The sequence below is a fragment of the Pezoporus wallicus genome, unplaced genomic scaffold (assembly GCF_028554395.1).
Source record: "Pezoporus wallicus isolate ANWC-B61680 ecotype Strahan unplaced genomic scaffold, APGP_CSIRO_Pwel_v1 contig_3952, whole genome shotgun sequence".
Classification (NCBI taxonomy): domain Eukaryota; kingdom Metazoa; phylum Chordata; class Aves; order Psittaciformes; family Psittacidae; genus Pezoporus; species Pezoporus wallicus.
In genome coordinates this window covers 6,591,456-6,617,235 of record NW_026635034.1, presented here as the reverse complement: position 1 = coordinate 6,617,235, position 25,780 = coordinate 6,591,456, and the positions used below count along the sequence as shown (strand labels likewise).

At 40.1% G+C, this 25,780-nt stretch overlaps 1 protein-coding gene across 3 annotated transcripts in view; it reads left to right on the top strand.

The window, feature by feature from the left end:
- Nucleotides 1–25,780, top strand: part of PDE8A (phosphodiesterase 8A) — a 121,045-nt gene that overhangs the window by 74,263 nt on the left and 21,002 nt on the right. For all 3 annotated transcript variants that reach the window (XM_057432353.1, XM_057432274.1, XM_057432196.1), the window contains exons 2-8: nt 12,651–12,707; nt 14,523–14,713; nt 15,753–15,809; nt 17,496–17,553; nt 18,783–18,871; nt 19,121–19,199; nt 20,027–20,164. In XM_057432353.1, the coding sequence (XP_057288336.1) occupies nt 12,681–12,707; nt 14,523–14,713; nt 15,753–15,809; nt 17,496–17,553; nt 18,783–18,871; nt 19,121–19,199; nt 20,027–20,164 (639 nt within the window). In that variant the 5' untranslated portion in view covers nt 12,651–12,680. The remainder of the gene's footprint in view (nt 1–12,650; nt 12,708–14,522; nt 14,714–15,752; nt 15,810–17,495; nt 17,554–18,782; nt 18,872–19,120; nt 19,200–20,026; nt 20,165–25,780) is intronic.

The window sequence follows — 25,780 nt, the reverse complement described above, 5'->3', positions numbered from 1 at the left end:
AGACTGTCTGTGAAAGTTCACTGCCATCATACAACTGGTAAAAACTATCTAATGCAAGTATCTCAGATAATGTCTCTCTTTCCTGGAAATCTCAATAATTTATATGAGGCTATTTGACATCTATAGATTACTATCTGCATAATTATGGTCCTTGTACTTTATTGGAGAAATAGAGTGTACCTGGAGAGAGTGTATCTACACAGTACTCATGTCAATGAACTTTACAGTGGGCGGGATTTCATCTTGAGTGGGTATTTGATACCCAGAAGGATTTGTTTCCCAGTTAATGACTACAGTGGCAGAGTGCCTTATGGGCTTCCTTGCTGATGAGTTGTTTATTAAAGGGCTGCCTCATGGGAGACTGCTCTGCTGAGACCTTGATTGCCACAGCTTAACCCCGTGAAACTTCACTAGGAGGTGGCAACATATAGGTTGCTTGTGTATTTCTAGAGAGAAAATCATGCTAATCATTCATTTTATAGCAGCAGTGTCTTCTTTGGCGTATTCAGCAGTTCTTTTGTAAAGGAATTGCTACTTGTAGGCAGAATGTGCAGAGATTGCTTTGTATATACTATATATAATAGTATAGTTATTTTTTCAAATGGATTTTTTTTCTAAGTTAAATAAAACGGAGTGTGCTTACCACAAATACAGATAGAGTGAAATTCTGTTTACAAGAAAATCAGAGTGCAAAGTTGCTTTGCTGCATCAAATTCTACTTAATTGCAATTCTGATAATAATGAAATCCCCACTTCATTAAAGACATGCAGAGTTTAGGGGGATTGGCATAACTGTAGAAAGGTTCTACTGAAGGAAAAAGAGTGATCCCATCTATGGAGCATCTAATGAGTCTGTGGGCTGGCAGAAGCACTGTTACTGAACCAGACTGAGCAGCAAACTAGTGTCAGGTTTCAAACTACCCTGTAGGTCGTCAGAAATGAAGAGGCATCTGTATTGGAGTAAACCAGTCAGTCATCCCCTTGGCCAGTGAAGTTCAGAGTAGTCAAAAGAAAGAAGGAATCCCCAGACCTGGAATCCATTTGTCTGTTTTCCTCCTTATGATAAAGCCTGGAGTTAACCTGTTGGATTGGTCATTGGTGTGAACAAGCAAAATTAATGCTAAACCTTAGGGTGAAAAAAAGGACGCACTACTGTAAACTTCTTGTAGTTTTTAAGAAGACCTCTTGAATATTCTTGCAATCTCGAGTCTTCATTTATTGGAGACAAAGTTCTCTATTTAGAAAAGGCTTGCATGCCAAGAACCTCTCTTTTGGTTTTCTCAAGTGTCAGTAGATGGTTGCAGTCATCCTGGGAAACCTGCATTCAATAAATAAAAATACTGAAATGTTTATTACCAGTATGGAATGTTTCACTGTACTGGCCTCTGTCCCACTGACTTGGCATTTATTCTACCTGTGAAATCACATCTTGGAGACTGCATCTTTGCTGCCTTTTAGAGCAGTTCCCAAGCAAGATACTGGACAGAGCACAAGTAAATTTGTTCTTACATAAGGTGGGCAGAGCAGACTTTTGGACCATACAGAGCACCACATGCCAATGGTGTCCAGCAGGTTCCCAGACACCTGAGTAAGCTATGTAAAGCTGTTGTGTGCAGCAGATGGCTGGAAGAATTGGGGAAGGAGGCAGCTCCATACTGTCAGTATCCAGTCTCAGGGGACTAAAATCAGCTGGCCCATCCAGGATGCCCACATAATGTGAAGACTGGAGATGTGTAAGATAAAATAGCAATAACAGGAGCTCATGTGCAGTTCTGAGTTGGTCAGGAGGGGAAATCTCAGCTTGCTGCCTGCTCAGCTGTGATCTGACAGCAGTTTGCTGCAGGTCATTTGACACTGCTTGGGAAATGTTGCTTTTGTGATGATGGATGGCAGGAGAGAATAAAAATTACTATGATCAGTAAAGCCTGAACTGTGCCTGTGCAAACAATGGGTTATTCATAACAATAGAAAAAGCAAGTTTGTTCCTTAACAAATGGAGACTTAGGACAAAATAGAGGCCTTCTAGGAAGCCTAGCAGATCCACTGGGTGGTTTATGCTATTTTTGTGCTGTACTTTTTGTGCTTTGCTTGGTCTGTTTATGGCAATTACAGTATTGGTAGATAGGGCCATGACAGTTTGTTTGACATAAAGGAATTGGAAATTTTCCTGATAGACTGGAACTTCCTTTTAGTCAGGCTGCTCAAATTCAGATGGTTCAAAGAAAACTGTCATGGAAGTTCATGTGTGTAAAGAAAAACTAAAAGTGGCAATGATGGAGATCTGTTGTATCTTGATATGTCTGTAGTCATCTCTAAAATAAAACTACCATATCCACTAGAAAGAAGAGAACTAGCTGGTAGATACGAAACAGATTAGTGCTTATTGCTACACTCCAGGATCTTGCAGAATCACAAGAGAGCAAGCAGTTTTAATAATATTAAACAATAGAACTACTGTGCCATATTTAAGTCTCCCAGAGTGCCGTGCAGCTCAACTGTTAAAGTGCAGGCAGCAAGCATTTCCCTTTGGGCCCGAAGAATGTAGTATTTGTACTAAAGCTTCCACTCAAATGGGGGATGGAAAGTCGGCTCCAGCCTGCTTGTAAAATTAATACACCTGGGGCAGCAAAAGGGGAGTGAGAAGTTCCTTTTCAGTTAGACAAAATTGTTGGTAAAGCGAAGGCTGGATTTATTTGGAGTGATGCAAACCCCAACATATTTAATGCTCTGGTTTGAACATGTGTTGGCTGATGATTTGCAAGGCTTAAAGACTGATTTCTTCTCTGTTGTCTTGGCTAGCATGCACATCTGTGTCGAGATGCCATCAGATGAGAGCATAGCACACCAAAACTTTTATATTGGTGCTGGTATATGAGGAGTTAACTGGTACTCAGAGCTCGGTTGTAGCTCTCCTAGCCTGTGGAGTAACCAGACTTGTGTCAGGTGGGGGGAAAAGGGAAGGAAATAGGTCTCTCAGCCCTCTGGGAACTGCTGGACACACAATTTTTATGTGGCTGCCTTTAAAGCATTTTGTGAGATCGAGGGTGGCTGGTCCTGATTGCAAGGGGCAAACCAGAGAGGTCTCAAAGATGCTGGCGTGCAACGAATAGCTGCTGAAACTCGGAGAGGTGTAATGGCCACACATACATGCTGTTCAGCTGCCTGCAAGGTAACATCTCACAAAGGCAATCATAACTCTTACTTGCAAGTAACCCCAGAATACCAAGGCTACTTGACTTCAGAGGACATTAGCTCTGAAGTGCAGGGTATTCTAGATGACCCTTGAATTTAGTCATAAACAAAAAAAACCCATGGAATTAGATGCTAGTGCCTTAAAGATGACCTCTTTTTCATCTGAAGTGATTCAGTTTCTGCATGTTGCACATTCTATTCCTGTTACCCTTAAGCTGGAATCTCCAAAGAGGTAAATGCTTAAAAACGACATTTGACTTTGAACAGCTGAAAATGTTCATACTACTTTTTTCTTTTTTATTGATAAAAGTATCATTTTCTGCAATCTATGCATAGAAAACCATTATTATGGGGTTTTAAAATTATTCTAAAGTACAAGCCAGATTGTTTAAGCTGCTGTTTTTCCCTTAGCGCAGGATATAACTAGACATGCTCTATGGCATGCCCTCACCGCACAGAAATACTTGGCTACAGTTTAGTTTGCAGCCCAGGGATCTGACCTGAGGAAAGCTCACAGCCTTCAGATTAAGATCTATGTATGTGCCTGAATGGAGAAGTTACTGAAAAACTTTGTCACAAAGTGGAGACCTTAATGAAGACCACAGGGAACCATCTCAAATCTTCAGATGTTGAAGGCCTAGAGCATTTCAAGTTCAGTGCTGGTTGGTCTTGAAAGTTCAAAAAGTTTACTGCTGGTTAGTCTTTTGGCAAAATGATGACCACGAGGCACAGATGAGCGTTAAGGAAGAGTCACATCTCCAGGGTTATTGTGGAGCATATGATTCACATTTTTTTCTCTTCTAAGCAGGCAAATCGGTGGAGTTTTAAACCCTGTGTAGATGCTGCAGCAAACAGAACTTGCTAGATTTGAATAGCTTTTAATGTGAGGACTGGTTTCCATTCAATTTTGTTCTCTTTGGGCAGAAAACTGTGGATTAATGATTAGATGGCTTTTTTTTCCTGACTTGTCTGTGGTTTATTCTGTCTTTTTTTGGTGTGTTGCTCATTGAGGTCTCTTGTGGAAGTACATAGTGCGAGATTTGCATAGTCACTTTGCTGGAGTGGTATCTGCTTACCATGGAAGCCTACGATAACGCTGTGGTTACCAAGTCATAATGTAAATTGTGTTTGAATTATCAGAAACTATTGTTTTGAATTCCAGAAATTGGTGGGTGTTTTCCAGATATCAGGTATTATCAGTGCTCCCAGTGTTACCAGTGCCTGCTGCTGTTGGTTGGCCAGGAAGCAGGGGTAACTGACGCTGTGCCAAGAGATACTGGGGCTCAGCATGAGTTGTGCTGGGACTGTCTCTCTCCCCCTGTCCCTCAGTTCCTCTGAATGTAAAAATGGAAACTGCAACCATTTCCTCCCTCTACAGGTTTTGAGTTCTGTGTTTAATAGTGCTGTGGGCACGCTAAGTGATAATGACTTTTGTTTTATCACTGAGGTACCTTATCAACAGCTAAATTCCCCCAAATTGTTTGCATGGTCTGTGTAGAAGTTCTGACCTTTAGCAATGGCAGGGATAGCTGACTGCCTTTTGTCCTGTCACTGTACAACTTTTCCACAGTGGGCCACTCGTCTGGGCCAGAGGCCACCCAGGCCTGACTGCATTACAAATAATAATAAAAGTCACTTTGGTACCACATCATTAATTATTCCCAACAAAATGGAATGATTCACTTTTACTAGTGCCAGGCTTGCAGCTTGAGAACCAAGGTTTCCTGTAAAGAGTGAGAGGAGAATTTATAAATGGTACAAAATGGGAGCTCTCAGTGGTGTCTAAAGTGTGCTAGAAGGCAGCAAGCCCGATTTCACAACAGTATTACTCCAGTTTTGTTCTAATTTGGCTTTACTTATTGCAGTGGAATAACAGTGAAGAAATGCAGTGGGGAATTCTGCCCAGAATACAAACAGACAAACATGTATAATAATGGTTGGCTTGTGTGGCAAGCCAAGCAATTAGCCAAAAATGACCAGGGTCCTCTTTGGTCCCAGGGTAGCCAGTGTTGAGTGCTGTGTCCTGGCACAGCAGGCAAGCAGTCCCGCTCCCAGCCGGGTGTAGGTACCTCCTGGGTAGCTTCCTCAAGACCCAGTTAAGCCAGAACTTTCCCCCAGGCCAAGCAGTGGAAGAGGAGCTGTGTTTTAGGAGCAGTAAAGGTGTTGTGAGGAAGTCAGGAATAAGACTGAGTCTCGTGGCTGACACGGCCAGCAGCCTGACTCAAGAGCTCTGGCAACCTGTTATGCTCAATAAAGCTTTTCTTCTCACACATCCTGCATGTTGTCCAAATGATATGAATCAGAGGCCAGAGTTTGGCTCTCAGGACCTCATTCAAGTAAAAGTGGTTCACAACTGGTACTAAAACTTAAGAAATGGATTAAGAAAACAGAGGGTGTGTACCCCATTGCTTACACTGACTGTTGTATCATTACATGGCAGTATCGCAGATAATTCTAGGAATCAACTTTAAACAGAACACAGATTAAAGGAAAAAGATGCTGAAACAGAACCTCAGGTGATAGTGTGATCAGGTTGAGGGAGGTAATCCTGCCCCTCTGCTCTCGTGAGACCTCACTTGGAGTATTGTGTACAGTTCTGGTGTCCTCAACATAAAAAGGACATGGAACTGTCGGAACAAGTTCAGAGGAGGGCCACGAGGATGATCAGGGGACTGGAGCACCTCCCGTATGAAGACAGGCTGAGAAAGTTGGGGCTGTTCAGCCTAGAGAAGAGAAGGCTGTGTGGAGACCTCATAGCAGCCTTCCAGTATCTGAAGGGGGCCTATAGGGATGCTGGGGATGGACTCTTTGTTAGGGACTGTAGTGACAGGACAAGGGGAAATGAGTTCAAACTTAAACAGGGGAAGTTTAGATTGGATATAAGAAAGAAGTTCTTTACTGTTAGGGTGGTGAGGCACTGGAATGGGTTGCCCAGGGAGGCTGTGAATGCTCCATCCCTGGCGGTGTTCAAGGCCAGGTTGGAGAGAGACTTGGGTGACATGGTTTAGTGTGAGGCGTTCCTGCCCATGGCAGGGGGGCTGGAACTGGATGATCTTAAGGTCCTTACCAACCCTAACTATTCTATGATTCGATGATTTTCAGACCCTGTAATATAGATCTAAGTCCATATTGTTTTGTTGACAGAGATGCATTGGTGGGAACCCAATTTAGATTGACGTAAATGCCAGATTTTATCAAAGCAAATTGCACTGAGCAAGAATGCTACATTATGTAAGTTACTGAGTCTGTGACATTTGTCTACATCTTTTATGAATCAGAAATAGAAAAATATAAAGGGCTAGAATTAACAGGTTTCTTCCAGGTTCAACAGCAGTTTTGGTGAATTTTAATTGCCTTTCAGAACTCTTGTCTTTGTATTTCAGTGACGAATAAACTGAGCGCATGCAGCTTAGGGTCTTCGAGAGACAGGCTTACCTTTGTCCTTGAAATCTGTTGAGTAAAGGCAGAAACCGTGGAGGCTTTGTTCCCTCTTACTGTTTACTCAAACTGTTGTGGCTTCCAAACAACAAAAGAAGTATCTGCATGAGGCCAAACTCCCGCTTCATTTACACTGAAGTAAATACACCATATTCTCTTCGTATTTGGTGGAATTAGCCTGAATTTTCACTGTTGCTAACCAGGTCAGAGTTCAGCCCCTGGACTATAAAAATCATTTTATGCTCTGAACAGGCTCAGCCGGCATTTCATGTAACTTGTACCAATGTTAAGTTTGTAACAAAACAGTTCTGTCAAGATCTGCAAGGAGCATGTAAACAATGATTTTAAATGTCTAGCAGAAAGTGCATGGAAAATAGGAAGCTAAGCTTTAAATTCTATACTTAAGATAGATTTTCACTGAAGAAGAAATAGATAAATGATCATGGGTTGGATGAACACTGTAAATATAGTGTTCATATATTTCAGAAAGTGATAAAGGTTGTTATATACAAAGAAAAATGTGAATAGTAAAAACTTGATAGCTAATCGTGAACATGGAGACTTTCTGCGAGAGCCACAAAGCCCCTCTCTGCTGAGATAGAGGCACCATGCTGGTATGAACTGGGTGGATGAGATCCTGGACCTTGTCATGCCACTTTATACCAAGTAAGTCATTTCATAGCTTTCAGCATTTGACAGCATTTGGCTATGGTTTCTGAGAAAGGATATTATTATGTAGAATTCAAATTTCTGCTGCTAATAGATCCTGAATCAGTTGAAGTTAAAGGTATGGTATAAATCTGTGAGTTCATTTGGGCTTTCACTCTCTGGGGTTATAAATCTATGTTTAAAACAGCAGGTTTAGAAAAGAATTTTTTTCATTTGTAAAATTAATCATTTTTTCCCCCTTAGAATTATAAAAATTCAGTTTAACACTCCTATAGATCCTAGCATATCTTGATGATCCAGACTGTCAAGTCATGCTGTGATAACTCATGTTGATTTACATCAAGTACCTAGTATATGTAGAAAACTTAATTATATTTTTAAAGTTAGATAAACCGCTTTTTTTTAATGTCTTAAAATATGGATCTGAGTAAAATGATGAGTTTTGCTGGCTGTAGTCCATTAGGATCAGTGATGAACTCTTATGTCTAATCATTGTAGTTATCTGTGTCGTGTATTATAATGAGTCAGAGCCTTGAGGTTGGAGTCTTTATTTGAAGATACGGTTACTTAGGGTTAAACTACTAACAGAAATTGTTTTCTCATTATCTGCTTTCTAAATGCAGATGCTAGCTGTAAAGCAGCACATACCATCTGCAATCCATTCAGCTAAAGTCTATGTCACTTCTTTGTTCAAGCTGGTTACGGGAAAAATAAACTGCCACATCTCCTGCAGACTCTAACCTGGAAAAGGTGAGAAGAGCAGCAGGAGCAGAAATGCTACCAGCTGCCCTTTAGGGAGGGACACCAGCAGGAGGCCAGTGTCTGCCCAGACAGAAAGTCATTCCTGTTACCTGCACAGCCCTATCTGAGGCAGAAAGGAAGTGATGGGGCAGTTGTGGATTGTGGAGGAGGATTTCAGGCAAGCATTTCTGCTCCCCAGGATGCCAGCAGCTTCCAGCCAGCCCTTCTTGTGAGTGGGTAGTGCTGCAGCAGCCCGCAGCCTTAGTTCTGATGTGGGTTACCTTGGGCTGTGTAGGGCTCTGCTTTAAAACATCCCACAAAAGCTTCATAAAAGAAGTGCTTTAGAAAATCAGCCTCTAGAAGGAATGTGTGTGCCCTCCATAGCAGGAGTATTACATGGGGGTTAATAGCCAAAGGATTTTTTGGGGGCTGACTCTGCCCTTTTAGGAGGTTTGCTCTTCTCTCCAATTGGTAATGGTAAGAGCGGCATTTTGGAGTAAGCCAAGATATGAGACCTCTAGCAAATGGGGGACCTGTGGGCTGCTTTGATGTATTCCACATGCCAATTAGGCAGTTTCTCACCGTAGAGAGCATGTGGATCAAGCTGGCTTTATTTCCACCCTTTATTCCTGTCTACATTTAGTCATGGAACAAGTTCATTTAAAGATTTTCTAGCTGTAGGAAGGGGAAAAAAAAAAACCTCAGCCCAGCAACCATGAACAGACCATTCCTGTAGATTCTGTTCTGATAAAATGTGAAGAATGACTCACTGAGAAGTACTTTACCGGGTTACACCGGGTCAACTCTGAGTTTGTTGTACTTTAATCAGGTCAGTCACAGTTGTTTGGGTCTGTCTTTTTAAAGCTAATTGCAGTTGGTTTTGTTTACCAGATGTTCACTTTTCTCTGGTTATTGAAAACATGAAGTATTTCTATCAGCAATTTCAATGTTTGCAACTTGGCTGCTACAAGATGCAAATGTAAGTGTTCTAGCAAGTGTTAAACTGCACGCAACAGTCAGTAGAAAACTCCCCATTGACAGCTATCATGGGTATGGCTAATGGCACTGCCTTGTGACTGAGCTCACTTTATGCCAGGGCCAGGTCTGGTTCAACGGGATGCAAAATACAGTTTTCAAATCAGAAAGGCAAATTTTGGGGAAAATAAGTGCTACCAGCAGTCAGAGAATGTAAAATGGCTGCAATTGCTGTGTGTATAAGCATTTAAAGCAGCCTGGAGTTGATTATCTATGTCTCTAAGCAGAGGGTGTAAGCCCTTGCTGCTGCAGTAACGGAGCTGCTGTCTGCAATTAAAGCTAACTAGTAGTTGCTGACCTACATACTGCTATTACGGGCATCTATTGCTTCCCAGAGCTTGAGGAGCTGAGCTGCAGCTACTGTGGTTGCACTCATGCAGATGAGCCACAAAGGTTTGCCTTTCCAAAAGCCTGATAGTTAGTTACTGTTGTATACTATTCTGGCATTTCAATGGCTTTGAGACCATGAGCAGTGGCACCAGCCTGCACTCCTGGGGTGGTTTAAGTGTGGGGCTGCAGTGAGAGCAGGCTATGCTGTCAGAAGCCTGCAGCAGTACCCCTTCCTACCATCTGTTTGATTCGGTCCCTGCCTCCCAGTTATGGGCTGGCTTCTGAGGCTGTTTAGCCAAGGAAGGATTTTCAAAAGACTTGCATTCATAGCCAGGGAGCTCAAAATGTCCTGAGCTTGGGGCTTGTCACAGTCACATACATTGTACTTGTGAAGTTCACATCAGCGGCTCTTTGGCAAGGGACCCAGCTCTATCGCAATCCATTCCAGGAACCTTCAACTATTTCTGCCTCTGTCCTCTCATACACTTTCTTACAGGTTTGTGCCTGCCTGGAAGGCTGTCTCATACACAAGTCCTGTCTGTCAATCCACAAATGTACTTGGGGTTTTGTTTTTCAAGTAGAAAAGGAACTTCAAGGAAGAAGTACCAGAAGGTGTGAGTGAATAAAAATGTGTCTGTGCAGTTACTATACATGTGAGCCTTGTCTGGGTTTTGTTTTGTTAAAGTTTGCAGCATTAGAGGTATCTTAAAAGCTGGTTTAGTTCACCCTAGTTGAGGGTTTCTGTTAATCCTTGCTGAAGCCATGATTTTTGACACAGTACTTAATCAGCATGTTACTTCTCAGTGCTACCAGCAGCACACAAAAAGTTGAAATGATTAATCAAGTTATTTGAACAGATTTCAACAGGATTAAGAATTAACTGGAGTTCACCAAAATTTTCCAGCTGAGATGCAAACCAGAAGTTGTGGGGTTTTTTTTGCTCAGGACAGCAAGTTAATGTGTAACAAGACAGTTTATCTCGTTTGGGCAGTGCTTGTAACTTAAGCTTAAATGGTGCATAGACAGGTATTTTCAGTGTAGAAATGGCCACATGTTTCTGGCAGAAGAATGTTTTTCAGGCTCAGTTCTTCCAATACTTTGATGACTATTCATTCACAACCTTTTTAAAAGAAAGAATCATCTGAAAAGCAGTAATTGGCTTTATTTTATTAAAACTGGGTTTATCTTATTTGTAAAATTCCCCTTGGGCTGGGACGGGTAGTCTAAGGATATGCTGGCCCGATAGAAGTGGTTTTACATACCCCCAGACACCAGTGAAGTTCAGCTCTGGATCTGAACCTCACAACTCACTCTTTGGTGAAACAAAAAACACTTGCTGCTTTATGCTGGCAGCTGGAGTGTACAAAATAAATGTTTCAAAATTCAATTTGAAATGTGGTTATGGTCAGAGAAGTGACTGTAAAAAGGCAGCTCTTACTCAACAGACATGCTCCCCCTGTGTCCTTCAGGTGTTTCTGCTGGTCTTGCTGACTCAGGACAAGTAGGACTGTCAGTGCTGCAACACCAGTACCACTTGTGCAAAGACCTGGATTCCCTCCTGCTATGTGCATTATCAGCAACAGTATTTGCTATTTTCTAGTGCAGATTTTGAATAATTGGGTGATGGGCCACAAGGGAGAATCAAGCAGCGTGATTTTTCCAATTGAAGAGAGATTTCTGGTCTCAAAATTAGAAAAAAATAATTGACTGGAGAGTATTTAATCTAAGCTGATCTGACCAGGGTGACTCTGTCATTTTAATAACAGCTTTTAGAGGCCCTCTTAAATAACACAGGCAAGCACTGATTCCTGGGTTGTTTTTGAGGGCACTATGTTGCCATTTTTCCTTGACTCATGTTTCTTTCTTATTTAATGTTGCAGTGATGACTTCCAAGTTGATAAATAAATAAAATCACACATGAGAAACTCTGAGGGCTGAGCAGTGGAGCAGTAAGGGTATAGAGAGTGGAGCATGTAATTCTAAAAGGTTTTTCTGTGGGACATGCTGGTGATTCTTTAAAATTACTTACTGGAAAAATTCTAGGCTGCAGAGCAATAAATCTGATCTTCAAGTGTGGCTTTACTTTGAAACACAACAATGTAAAAATGCCACCTTTGTACTCATAAAATCTTTTCTTTGTACGTATGAATCCAGAGATGTCTTCAATTTATGCTGTTGCTAAAAATAATTTTAGTCTCCTTTTTTACTGCAGTTACCTTTGAAGAGTCTATGTAGCTCCAAGGACCACTGGTTGGACTCTGTTTCCCATTTTGAATTGGGAGTTAGTATTCCTGCTTTTTAGTTTTCATTTCTGAGACAAGAAGTGAAAAGTATTTAAGCATGTGGAAGTGCAAATATTCATGGGAATTCCCAAAGAATCTAGCCTGTGTAATCCTATTAGAGTCTCCCTCTGTACTTACGTGTTTGACTGCTTCAGAAAGTCCTTCCCATACCAGCTGAAGAGTCATTCATGTTCAAGCTGGATTTAATGATTCATCATATCAAAGAGAAACAGTTATGATCAACAGCCCTTCTGGTCCTTGACCTCCATTTCTTGAAGTGACACATGAGAAGGAAGCTCTGTTCGTGCTAAACTTTGCCTGTGTTACTTGAACAGAACCTAATGTGGGAATCGCTGGCATGCAGAAAGCATGACGTATGTCAACATGTGTGTAGGGTTTTTCAAAGCACTGTTGCATGCTGACTACATGCATCATCAAGTACAAATATCTCAGTTCTGAAACCTTCCATGGAGGTACTGGACAGGAGGGAATGCAGCAGAACACTCTTGGAGAAATGAAATTAGTGTGGTTTTGTAGCACCTGTTACCTGTGACATCCTAAGAGCAGAGTTTTTGCCTTTCTTATGGAGATACAATGCTATTTTGGACTTTAAAAAGAGCAGGTTTTAAACACTTCCATGTTTTGCAGAACAGCTGCAGTGGTACACAATACAGAAAAATAACAATCTGTCTACCAAACTTTCATGACTAATTCACTACTTTATGCTTGAAATAACAATAAAAATGCTTTGAAGAGTAACTTGTTGATTTCTAACTCTTTTAATGCAGCTTAGCATATAAATTTACAAAAGCAGACTAAGACCCTCATGAAGAAGCAGCTTCATAATGATAGCAATATATCTGTGGGACAGTGATAAATTAGAAAAGCCTTCTCTAACAGAGGTAATCTTTCTTCCTACCGAGGTGTATATCTATTAATATGATCCCATGTTATTTCCTCTAGGCACCAGTAACAGATGTGCAGTTCGGCCCTATGAGACTTCGTCGAGATCAACTTCAGGTAATGTATCAGTTCAAACTGAAGTCTTAATTTCTAAAACATCACAGATGTTAGCTTAAAATTTATGACTGGATTTTTTTTTTTGGTATAGAGATCTTACAGCATTTTTGTCTGGTGATAAGCTCATAAAAGTAGAGCTATCTGCATTTCTTTTTGCTATCAGTTAGCGTATAATCAATATAGGGTCTGCCTTGTTTTGTATTTTACTGGTAGTCAATTCTTAGTCAAAATTTCATCAAAATGGTACTAAGCCAAATGTTCTGTCAAGGTCTGTGACACCAGCATTGTTACTAACATCAACCAAATTTGTAATATCATCACAAAAGATATGAAGTGAACTTAGCAAAGTATCTTGGTTTTTTTTTACTCATTGTAGACTGGCATTAGTTAGATCTGCTGACTTCCTGTGCTATTGCTGAAAACCATTCTTTTACTTTAAGAGTGTTATAAGTTACCTTCACTAAATATAGCCCAAACTACTGTGGCATAGTTTTGCAAACAGTTTTGCAGGCTGCTTTTATAGCTTTTGTAGGAATCTGAACTAAATGAGTACAAAGTCCTTCATTCTTACAGAAATATGCACTACATGGAAATGTTAAGATTTACTGGCAGACATTCCACCAACCTGGTCCGAAGTGTAACCAGCACTAGAATTCCTAAAATCACCTGGAAGATAAACAGCAGTGGTATGAGTTACACATGTTCCATGTGATTGTCTGATGAAAGCATATATCTAACAGCAGTTTGATGAAATTACTGGAAGATTGGTGTCTTGGGACAATAGACCAAATGCTGGTTTAGTTATTCATCTTTCCCAAAGGGCTACATACATAAAGTCATCCACAAAATCAAGGCTAACATGCATCTGTAGTCTGTCATTCTGTGTATTTTTTTTCAGGCAAAAGAAGTTTTCTTCTACAAAAGACTATCTTGATGCAAAGCACAGTCACATTAGAGAGAATCTTCCTTAGCAGACTTCATGTTTATCTTCTGTGCCCTTTTAAATCCTAGAATTTGAAATTTTAGAAAGAATCGGGCCTTTGAATATGCAGACATTGTATTGATTTTTAAAAGGCTCAGAGAGATTAATGTTAGTGGCAATTCCACAGCAAGTTAGAACAGAGCAAATACTGGCTCATAGATTTGACCTCCAGTTCTGGATTTCAACAATGGTAATCTCCTTCTGTAATATAAATCCCATGCTGAGCTTTGCATAGGAGTCACATGGGGATGCACTCCATGTACAGAGGTTCTGCTGATGATTTCAGTCTTGCATGAGTTCATCTTGACCAGCCTGTCTGTAGTTTCCAGGAACCCTTCAGAGTGGGCTGCACCCAGTACTTTGGGAAACCAGAATGAGGTGAAAAGGAAAGCACTTTTTTCACCATGCCATTGAAGCACCATTAAATATTAATTCATATAAGGTGAACCATGGCATTTTTCTTTCTGGAATATGATCCTGGCAAGAAAAACAAAACTCGCTGTTATTTCATGTAACCTGGCTTAAACATAAGCATCTAGTCTTGACTGATTGCCTGAGTTCTTTTTGTAGCTGATGGTGGGAGAGCCACTTCCCAAACTTGTTCATCCCATGTTGAAATAAATGCCTCTGGCAGACTGTTTTATCCATTTGAAACACATCTGCACGCAGACAATTATAAAAAGCAATAGTCTGTAGAAAGGAATTCTGTTAAAAACAATGAATTGAGTCTTGGAAGTGGCTTTAAAAGATGTGTGAAGAACAGGCAAAAGCCACAGAATTTACTGTATATGTAAGACTTGTTTGTACTGATTCACTGTCTGCCTTTAACCCAGGTACTTCTAGTGTTTGCTGAAGATGATGACCAGAGTAACGGGTTCCGTTGGGCATGTGAGAAAGCTGGATTTCGATGTAATATTGCCAGGACACCCGAGTCTGCACTAGAATGTTTTCTTGATAAACACCATGACATTATCATTATTGACCATAGACATTCCAGATACTTTGATGCAGAAGCATTATGCAGGTCAGCACCATTTCAGTATAATAGTTAACATGTCATCAAAGGTTTTTTTGTTTTGTATGACCTTTTTATAAAATCTATCAGACATGTATATTTTTTATAATTAACTGGGTTTTTGTTGGTCTGTCCCCGTTCCCCCCCCCCCCCCCCCCACCTGGTTCCTTGCTTGCACATTAAATTAGCTGCAAAGATACCGTGTACCACCAACCAATTTAACAAATACATTCTCTTCATTAATGTTCTGCATTTTTTGAAATGCAATTTCCTGTGGAGTAACTGCAGATGCAAATAGGGAATGTTTTGTGTACATGATTCCGTACCTACAGCATTTGAAAATCTGTTATTAAGAGTGAAGTTTCAAAGTGATTCCAAAAATACTTTTAGAAACTGCTGTAAAATGTGAGGAAAGGGGAAGAGGATTTGCCTTTCTGAGTCTCTCTACAGTGATTTGACAGACAGCGGTGCCTTGCCTCAGTGACTTTCCAGTGAAATACCCCTTGGGAATGTGTCTAGACTGAGTAACAGTCTGCGGGGTGGAGGTGGTGGGGTCAGATCATGTACCATGTGTGAGTGTGGTGGGTTCAGGGCACCGGGACAAAGGCTCTTCTTGCTAAACTAAAGTAACAAGATAAGAGCATTGTCAGGCGAAGACTAGGTATCAGTGCTGTTCCCGTTGTTACATTTTTACTATTCTGTCCCATAATAAAGTAAAATGCTCCTTGTATGAGTGAGGCCAAGTCCTTCAAGTGAATCCATTATGTGCCTTTTCAGAGGGGAGAATCTTTGCTATTCCCTTACTGAGAGTATCTGAAGTTTAGGTTAATCTGCATTCTCTCTGTCTCTTTTCATGGAGTCTCTGATATTGCCGAATTTTCTTAGCGGTTCTGCAGGCTTGGGATTTGTTTTTTGTTTTGATGTTAAACTATTTAAAAGGGAAATTTTAAGAAAAGTTCTGTGTGAAGAGAAGTTCTGTGTTCTATAAAGTCATGTTTTCTGAAATGTGACCTTAAACAATGTCAAATTATTTGCTTTTTATTTAAAGGTCTATCAGAACAACGAAACCCTCAGAAAATACAGTCATTATTGGTGTAGTACAAAGGTAAATACGTGTATCCTTACTTTCCCTTACTTCCATGTGTGAGCAGCAAAATTCCAAACAACCTGTGCAACATCATGTAGAGAACTGTGGAACTGACTCATAGATCTGTGTTTTGAATCTTTCTTGATCCATTTTTCAGTCTGATTAATCTTGCCACAAACGGGGGATCTGCTAAGTTACAAAAAAAAGATACAAACCAATTTGGTCAGTACAAAGTAGCATCTGACCATAGAAGTTTCCAAAGCAAAATAGATTCTATTATGACATCTTAGCAAAGCACTGCATAGTGTTTTTCTTTCTCCTCCATCTGAAAATAAATTTATATATCGTAAAATGATGTAAAAATAACACCAGTGCAATATATTTATTCTGAAATCAGTGGAAGATAATTTCCCTAAATTGGGGAATGTCCATTTCTCAGAAAACATTCTGAGGTGTTGAAATTTCCCATTAAAAATCCTATTTTTAGGAATCCACCGTTATCCCTAGCGAACAAAAGACCCTAATTAAACTTTTCAAGAGATTCCATTGTGAATATCACCTTCAGTTTTTATGTCAGGAAGTCTGACTATGGAAACCATTGCTTCTACAGTCAGAATTGTCTCTCATTGGGCTAACACAAAAGAAAAGAGGAAAAAAGAAGCAAAAGACAAACAATAACTCATGAGCTGCTTCATGTACATCAGAAAGACAGAAACCTGTGGTTCTGTGACCAGCAGTTCCTTTCAAAAGCGAGGAGAGCTTGGAAGCTGGGCTTGCTGACTCAACTAGGAAGTTGCTCAAAAGGGATATTTCCCTGCAATTCATTTTTGTCTTTACGAAATGTTCACATTGTGCACTGGGACAAGATAATAGCCCCCTTTGGTGATACTATCTCAGAAGCTGGAGTTCTCAGACATTTTAAATGTGTCTAGTATCCCAGTCTAGTGGAAGCTTCAGAAGTCAGTTTGCCTATCACTGGGGCTGAGTTAACTGTGTCAAGTTCCCATGTGCTGAACACAAGCGTTCTTGAGTTACCATTTAGAATTCCACACAGAGAACTTTCACACATTTCCTTTCTTGCTGCAAGAGCCATATTTCTGGAAAAGCCCGACACTTAGCTAATGGCATATGGAGGGAATTCTCCCTCACTTTCCTGCAGTTCAGTTCATTGGTTCTTTTTTTGTTTGTTCCCCCCTTGCCCCACAGGATGCCTGTTCTCTTTCTTTGTGCTTCTGGGAGGCAGCATTACCAGATAACAGGCATGAGGAATTGGGAGATTTTTCTGACAGCTGCTCCTCTCTCTCTGCTTAATCTTGGGTAAACCTTGTCCTTCAGTAGTCATTCTCTTCACTCATAAGAGACAAATGCACAGAAAACAAAAAGAAGAGGTGCCATAAGATACAAAATTTCACCTAGAAATAAAAGCTATTGTACCATCTGCTAAACCTGGCTGGCTTCCATCTGCTCATTTATGGAAACTTAACATAATGCCTTTCTTCCAGATTTCAGACATACATTCACATATGTTGGAGTGTCTTTTAACAGTTAACCCAAAAAACATACGTTTTGTTCATAGATCCTGCAAGGATCTAGCCATGTTAGCCTTCAGTGTGACATCTGGGTACAGGTGTGTCAATGGCTTGCGAAATTGGGTCTCATCTGATTACAGAAATAATCTCTAACTTTATCATCCTTCTTTAAAAGGCATGCTGATCGAGAAGAGTCATCGATACTGCCCCTGATCTCTGCTGGCTTCTCAAGGGTATGTATGTGTTACACCCCACCAGGTGCTCTGACATTCCAAAATTAACATGCAAGAAACTGGTTGTCAGTGATAGTTTGTGTGAGAAATTCGACCTGTAAATCTTGTTCATGTTACTCATTCTTATATACATCCCAATTCTGAACTACTATACACCAGTAGAATTAGGATAATGCTAAGTAGGTGGACATAAGTTGTGCTGAGACTTTTCCTCATACATTTATTTCAGAGTAAGCATATGATGCTTTGCTTGAAAGGTTGACATGGACAAAATTGACTAGTGACTGTAGCAGAGCAAGAGAGCAGCTTGCACTAAATGTGCTGTGGGAAATTACTTTCTCAAATGCCAATTCCCATCTGTAAACAGGCTTCAGACACTGTCAAGTGCTATTATCTATTGTTTGGAGGCACCTGAAAAGTATTACATTGAATCTGTTCCTTGGCAACTATTCCAGTTAAACAGAAAAGGTGCTTATTAGTGTGTCAGTTAAGTGGATTCTTCACTGCATTAGGCTGACAATGGAATAAAAATGTGCATGATTTCAGTGTGAATCAGAGTATTTGGTTGCATGGTCACCAGATTTTTTGCTATCCCCATCACTCCATTTGCACCTATTTGCTTATTTGTAATACAGTCCTTAATAACTGCCTGAAAAGAACTGTGGCAATTTAGCATGAACAAGATCTAACATTCAGGTTCATACCTGGTAAATATGAGATGTTTTAAAAAACCATCGGAGACACTGAGATCATTGCTATCCAAGACCACAAACGAATAATTGTATCCAATGGCAGGTGTATTTGCCAAGAAGTTTTACTTCTACGTATACAGTTTGGGTGTTAGCAATTGGAAACTCATCATAATCACACGTTTGGATGACTTTAGACCAAATGTAATCTTTTCATTGTTATTTTTAAAAGTAGCATGAAAGCATGTAACTTAATTAAAAGTATGTGGGTTTTATGTGCTGATCCTGCTGATAACCAGAGAGAATAAACAGATTGGTTGAACCTCATTGCCATGAGAATCTGTCACCTTTTCAAAATGCAGTAACCTGAAGAATTTTGCTAGTCCCCAAAATAATCTTCTAACATTGCTTGTGTTACAACATGTTAATTTTTGGTTTATCTACTCCTTTTAATTTTTTATTAAGCAAAAGAAAACAGAGCTTTCTACCCCTGAGTATGAAAACGTGTATTCATGAAATATTTCAACCTTTTATTTGCAGCGATATGTGGAAAATTCTAGCAGGATGGCCTGTTACAATGAGTTGATTCAGCTGGAATTTGGACAGGTGCAGGCACAATTCAAACTAAGGTAATTTTTACCAAAAACACGATCAACAACAACAAAAAAAGCCAATTCAGCCACATCCTTAAAAAAATATTTATTTGACTGTACTGTAATTACTTGTGGAATGTCAGTTAACTGAAGAAAACACGTTCATTGTTAAAGTGTTGAAGTACAACTTCATTAGGTATGGAGTTGCAATAACTTATTGTCATATACAATAAGAATTATGTGGATTAAATTTAATCTTTCTTTTATTATTTTTTTTCTCTCCAGGGCATGTAATTCATTATTTGCAGCATTAGAGAAAAGTCAAGAAGCCATTGAGATCACAAGTGAAGATCATGTAGTACAGGTTTGTTCCTGATATTTTTATAAGTACAGAAAATCACTCTGTGGACTCTATTTTATTTCATCTGTAATTACATTTACTCTTTCTTACAGTACAAAAATCTAACCTAACTTAATGGGTCTAAAACGATTGGATTGAGTTTAGCTGTAGAGTAGAATTTTCTCCATTTAAAATATCTTGCATAAAACAAGTCAATTTTAAGGGAGATTGTTGTTTCTGAATGAACAAGGATTGACTCTCTCATTTTTATTTTTTTGGATGCATCCACTGGCTTGTATGCATTCTGTTCCAAAAATACTGTATGCTAATTTGATGCTCTTGAAAAGCAAATCTAACAGTGTTCTATTTAAATAAAGGTAGTACACCTTTCCTTAAATCTGATACTATTTAATGCTTCAGAATTCTTGGGCCAGCTGTTTTTGAATGTAATCCTCTCTTAGAAATGTCTTTTAAAAAGGCATAAGAAATTGTGCTTCTGTTTGCAGTCCTGAAAAACATCATCTTCATAAGGGAGTTAGTTCCATCCCTAGCTATGAAGGCTGAGGAGTGATTTTGTTATCAGTAAAGAGCTTGGGTCTAAGCTTCTGAGAGTTATAACATACATAGAAATTGTACCCTCTTGACCCGAATGTTGACAATGGCACAACTCTTATAGAACGGACATTCCTGGTTTGCTGCATAAAGAAAACAATGTAGGCATCTCTCTCAGGAGCAATATCTACATTTATTTCAGCCTGGGAAAGAGATCCTTTGGTTTAGCAAATAGAAAAGAGGGAGCTCTGCTGTGCTTTGAGTATTTTGATAAATGGGGTTTTGTTTTTATTTCACAGTACGTCAATCCTGCTTTTGAAACAATGATGGGCTATCAAATAGGTGAACTAATAGAAAAGCAATTAACAGAAGTGCCTATAAATGAAAAAAAAGCTGATTTCCTAGAAACTATTAATTCCTGCATAAAGATAGGAAAGGTGAGTAATGCCATTGTATGATTTATCATTTGCTACCTTTTGCCTGCAAAGGTTGTTATTGCCCAGGGATGACACATGATGTAACTTAAAGCTTCATAGACATGTGAACATAGGCTGAGAAAGTTGGGGCTGTTCAGCCTGGAGAAGAGAAGGCTGCGTGGAGACCTCATAGCAGCCTTCCAGTATCTGAAGGAGGGCTGTAGGGATGGTGGGGAGGGACTCTTCGTTAGGGACTGTAGTGACAGGACAAGGGGTAACGGGTTAAAACTTAAACAGGGGAAGTTTAGGTTGGATATAAGGAAGAAGTTCTTTGCTGTGGGGGTGGTGAGGGAAGTTGTGAATGCTCCATCCCTGGTGGTGTTCAGGGCCAGGTTGGACAGAGCCTTGGGTGACATGGTTTAGTGTGAGGTGTTCCTGCCCATGGCAGGGGGCTGGAACTGGATGATCTTAAGGTCCTTTCCAACCCTAACTATTCTATGATTCTATGTAGCATTTGCAGCTTTCTTACTCGAAGAAGAGGAAATAAAACTGCTCATTTTTTAAGGGCTTCTTTATCTTTTCTTGCTTGGAAGAGGTACATGTTATATGAAAACAAGTGACTTGCTGCGTTTCTTTATAATGTATGCTGTATGTAGCAAAAGGTGTGGGAATGCCAAAGAGAAACAAGATGGATGCTTATTATCCAGTGTGATGTAAATGAGAAAAGAACCATATTGAAGTATTTCAGCATGAAATGTGGAAGCTGATTTGCAAATTTGGAATATAAAAATATCATGACAGTCATTTGCAATATCACTTGAGTGTGATAGGCAGTGTCAGCTGGCAGCTGCCAATATCTTTTATTCTCTAATGACATGGGAGCTGTCCCATGGATTTCCATTGGAAATGTTTGTTGCACCAAGGAAGTGCATGAGGAAGTGTAGCTGGCTTTAAGGGAGGTCATTACAGAGAGACATTACCGTTTGCCTTATCACGCCATGATGTTCCTTTGGGACTAGTGCGACTGTAGTGTGAGGATCCATCTAGGAGCTTTCATTTGCATTTTGATAATGAGGTGTAAATGCTTCTGATGTCATTGAACATAACATAGTACCTTATAGGAAGAAGATCATGGACATTACACAAATAGATTTGGGAACCAGTGTTTTTGTAGATGCATCATGGTCCATGCTCAGTCCTGAGCCAGGATAGCTAGTTGGGTCATACTGATTGTTGTCTGCAGGGAAGCAGCATGTTGTTGGCACAGAGCAGGGAGATGGTAAAGTGAATCATGGCACCCTGTGTATCTAGGCAGTGATGCAAAAGCACCAATGCAAAGTTCAGGCTACTGCCATGAGCATTCAGCAGCAAAAGCTGCACTTGACAGGTGCAGATTGCATGTGCATTTCAACAAGAACGTGTTGCTCTTTTCTACATGTGTTGGCCTTTTGGAAGAGATCCGAGCAATAGACAATAACTTTGATTATGATTATGGTGCTTCACACCTCTGTTGCCTGACATTTACATTCAGTAAATGTGTGTAATGCAAAAATTATGTTAGGAGGGAGTATTTATGAAGTTATAATTTGAACAAATTAGATGTGTCAGGCTTTAAATCTGCAACAACAGTTCTCAAGAGATGAAGCGATCAAATTTTTAATATTTTGTGTGCTTTAATATTTTAGTGTCTTTAATAATAGAAATACACTTTATTCTATGAATAATAGAAACCTAACCCTAATCCATCTTTTTCATTGCACTTATTTTACTCCTGGCTCTAGAACTTCCAGCTGTGAGGCTAATGAAATACTTCTTATTTAAACCAGTCTGTCAGGAACAGCTTAACCTGGTTTAGGTGAATATATTCTGTTTACATGGTTTTTGTATTTCCCTTTGGAACGTTTTATGGCAGTCTATGTAGCCTCAAATTTACATGTTAATAGAAAAATGAATTGCAAATTAAATGATTACAGGAAGTATTTATGAGTGGAGGTTAACTGTGCAGAGCAACCTTTGAAATGTTGCAGCTTTTTGAAGGTGCTTTAGTTTGAAATCATCTGTGTCAAGATGTTACAGCATTTTCAGAGGTGCCTAACTTGTCCTTGAATCATTCTGACATGGTCTGTACGTTGTTTTCAGGCTTGTGATTTCTTTATATCCTGATTTTAAAAGACTGCTTCTCGTTAAATAGGCTGTATTCTACCTATGTTGTAGCATACCAAAAAGCCAACTGTCTACTCCTGTGATATCTCCTGTCAACAGGTTTGGCTTTTCTGTTTTAAACAAACATGGTAATATAACAAAAATAATAGAAAGCAAGAATTTTTGATCTTCAGAAAAATGTAAGCTGTATAAAATCTACCTCTAGTCTTTAAATGGAATTCAGGAAGATAGATAAACTCTTGCAGCATTTCCCCTCTTGTGCTGACAGACAGCACTATGAGCAAGTTCAGTATATCCAAACAAATGTTCATCAGCATCATACACAGAAATTGTTATTTGCGTGGTACATAGGGATTCTTGGATCAGGATGTTGTTTCTCTTAGTAAAAAAAACCCAACTCTGGAAGTTCATTTTTTTTGTTACTACAGCTGGCTGTAACTTGCAAGAAGCCAGCATTATTGAAAGGCATTTTCATCTATACATAGGCAGTTAAAAACCAAGTTGTACTTCATTCTTCTGTTTCATGATTCATTGACATCCATTAATTAAGATGAGATGTGCATTTCTGACTAGAGTTCTTGCTGCCTCTGTTCTCTGCAGTTTGACATAAAGCTCTTTACCTTACTTCTGCTTTTTCTGAAGTGAGATGGACAGCTGTCAATAAATCAGACCATTCCTCTTGCTCCTTGGGAATTATTTGCAGGAGAGCTACCTTTACAGAGGGTGTGGGAGAGAAATCATGCTGTATAATAAAGGGTCTGTGGCAATTCCTCCCTAACTCAGCTTTACTTTCTGTGAGATTGTTTTCATGGCATCTTGTGTTCATTTTGGTTTGCTCTGTTTTCTGCAAGTAGCTTGCTGAACTTTGCTGTCTAGTGCAAAAAGCCCCAGTCTAAAAGGAGGACTGAACTGGGGGATTACTCACTATGCATGTAGGAGTCCTCAGTGGATAAATATATGCCATGGTCTTCTTAATGAAGTTTGAAACCTCAGTGTTGATTCACTCTATAAAGGATTAAACATTTTTTTTACTGTATATGGTTTTTGCTCTGCATTCAATCCCAGCACGCCAGGCTGTGCAGAAGTGACTGATCACCGCACTGTCTGGCTGTAATGTAGGCATAACGATGAGCTTGACTGACAGCACATCTTGTGAAGTAGCTCTTCTCTGTTGGATCACTGACAGAGGCTCTGCGAGGAGCATATGGTGTTCTTAAAATATGTTTAAGTAATGTCCCTGGGAGAGCTTTACCTACCAGCAGGAGTTTGGCTTGGACCTCCTATTTCTCAGAATTCTGTTGACCTTTTTCCTCACATGTTTCTTTCCACAGTTTCACATGTTTTAGAAATTCACAAGCTGAAAAATCGATCTGTTGACTAGGAAGAACACATTAGTGAATAACCTGTCTTGAAAAGGATGCACTTTCAATGTGGGAATTATCCAATCTGCACCGTATGACTTCATCCCTTTGTGTAACCCAGGTTCATTACCTGGGTTAGAGCTTGATTACTAATCTCTGCCTCACCCTGCTTGTTAGGAAACTATTGATATGCATACTTTCAATTATGAGAGCATTGAATTTTTTGCTGCTTTCATTATCTTCATTTGTATTCCTCATGCAACTCACAGAAGATACTGTGCTCGCTTCACAATTTGTTATGCAGTTCTTTCCTCGAACAGATCTTCAGAAAAGCCTTTCATATATTTTTCTGCACAGCCTGTCTGTCACCTTGCTGCTCTCTCTGGCCTGGAGTCTTTATTTGCTGGCTCCATCAACATAAATGCAAAACTGTTCTCTCTGTACCTGTGCTCTGGCCCGAGATCTGTCAGTTTAACATAAATACACATTATGTGCCTCATGAAGGTATTTTCACATACATTTAAGATCTGATCTACAGTCTGCTGAATTCAACTGAATATGTGATATGGAACCAATTATTTATTAATCACTTGGTATTTATTAGATGCCCAGCTCAAAATATGCATCTGTTAAAAAAGAACATCGCTATTCTAGGGATGGAAATGTGTAAGCAGGTTTGTAAATCTTGTCAGCTGCCAGGTTACAAAAAGCAGCTCTGTTGGAAGTTCACTTGGCCCATGCACTGCTCCCAGAAATGAAAGGGGGAGAACCTTAGTTCCCAAATTTCGCTTTCCCTGAGTTTTCCTAAGTAACACTGTGAGGAGGCAACTCCAGTCCAGGCACCACATGCAAGGGGAGGTCCATCAGTGCTGTAGTATGTCTTTGCTGTGGTATTTGTAGCACAGTGTGAGAAGCAGAAGCAGTGCAGAGGGGGAATTGGGAGGGAGCAGTAGGTAAGGGGCCCATGCCCTGGCATGTGCTGAAGCCACCTTTAGCCATGTCTGCATTCATCGACGTGGGAGCTTTCCTACTGCACAGCATGACTTCGGGCTCTGCTGCAGGGAGGTGGTTTGGGCTTGGTATTGGACCATAGTGGTGCCTTCTGGATTTAAAATCTCTAAATAACAAAAGTGATTGTTGTTACAGTATTTCATTTTAAGGCATGTCTTAAACAGAGGAGAAGGGACATTCCCCGACTCTCACTGAGTGAAAATGAGGCTCTACACTAGAAAGGAATGTCTCATTTCTAGAGGAAAAAAGAATTCTCACTGCAAAATGAAAAATTCCTTTCCACACTGTGTTTTTTCCTCATTTATGAGTATTATCAAATAACAATGATACAGGCAGTGACAATCTGATACTTCAAAAATTGTCTACTTAAATGTGATCCTGAAACCAGAATGCTTTTAGAGGAGCGATGGGATATGAGAGGCAGAATCCAGTAGTTATTCTACTAGACTGTCTTTTACTTTAAAAAATCCAGGATAAATCTTTGCCACTTTTTGAGACTGAAATGACAGTGTGGAAAATAAATGTGCTAGGATAGCAAAACGCTTTTAGTCACAGATACGTTTAATGTTAACCAGTGATAAGACTTCCCAACTGTTCAGGAGGGATGGTGCCATCCAGAAGTGAAGGCAGACAGGTCGGCATTATGGTTTCTCACTGACCTTCCTGTGCTGGGAGAGTCATCACAGTCAGGGAGAAAGGCAGGTTAGCATAGCAGTCCCAGCCATGTGGTGTGTGGTCCTGGAGCAGGGCAGTGGGGTGCCCCACACTGTTAGAGCATTCCTGGAGGCTCTGAGGAAATCTTGCTTCAGGCAGGGGCTGTTTGGAGCTCTTGCTCTTGCAGGGGTTGCCAGGTCTCACCCAGTGACACCCCCACCCTTTCCCACTGAGCTAGGACTGGGAAGAGAATACATGGTTCTGATTCCCACAGCATCTGATGTTCAGCTGTTGTCATCAGGGCACTCACAGGCTGCCTCTCTGGAAGTTCTCTATCCATTGGCAGCAGGATAGTGACCTATGGGTTAGTTACAGGGAGAAATTCAAGGGTGAGGACAGTTAAAACCAGTCCTGACTGGTTTTGTATTGTAAGACAGCTTTCAATGAA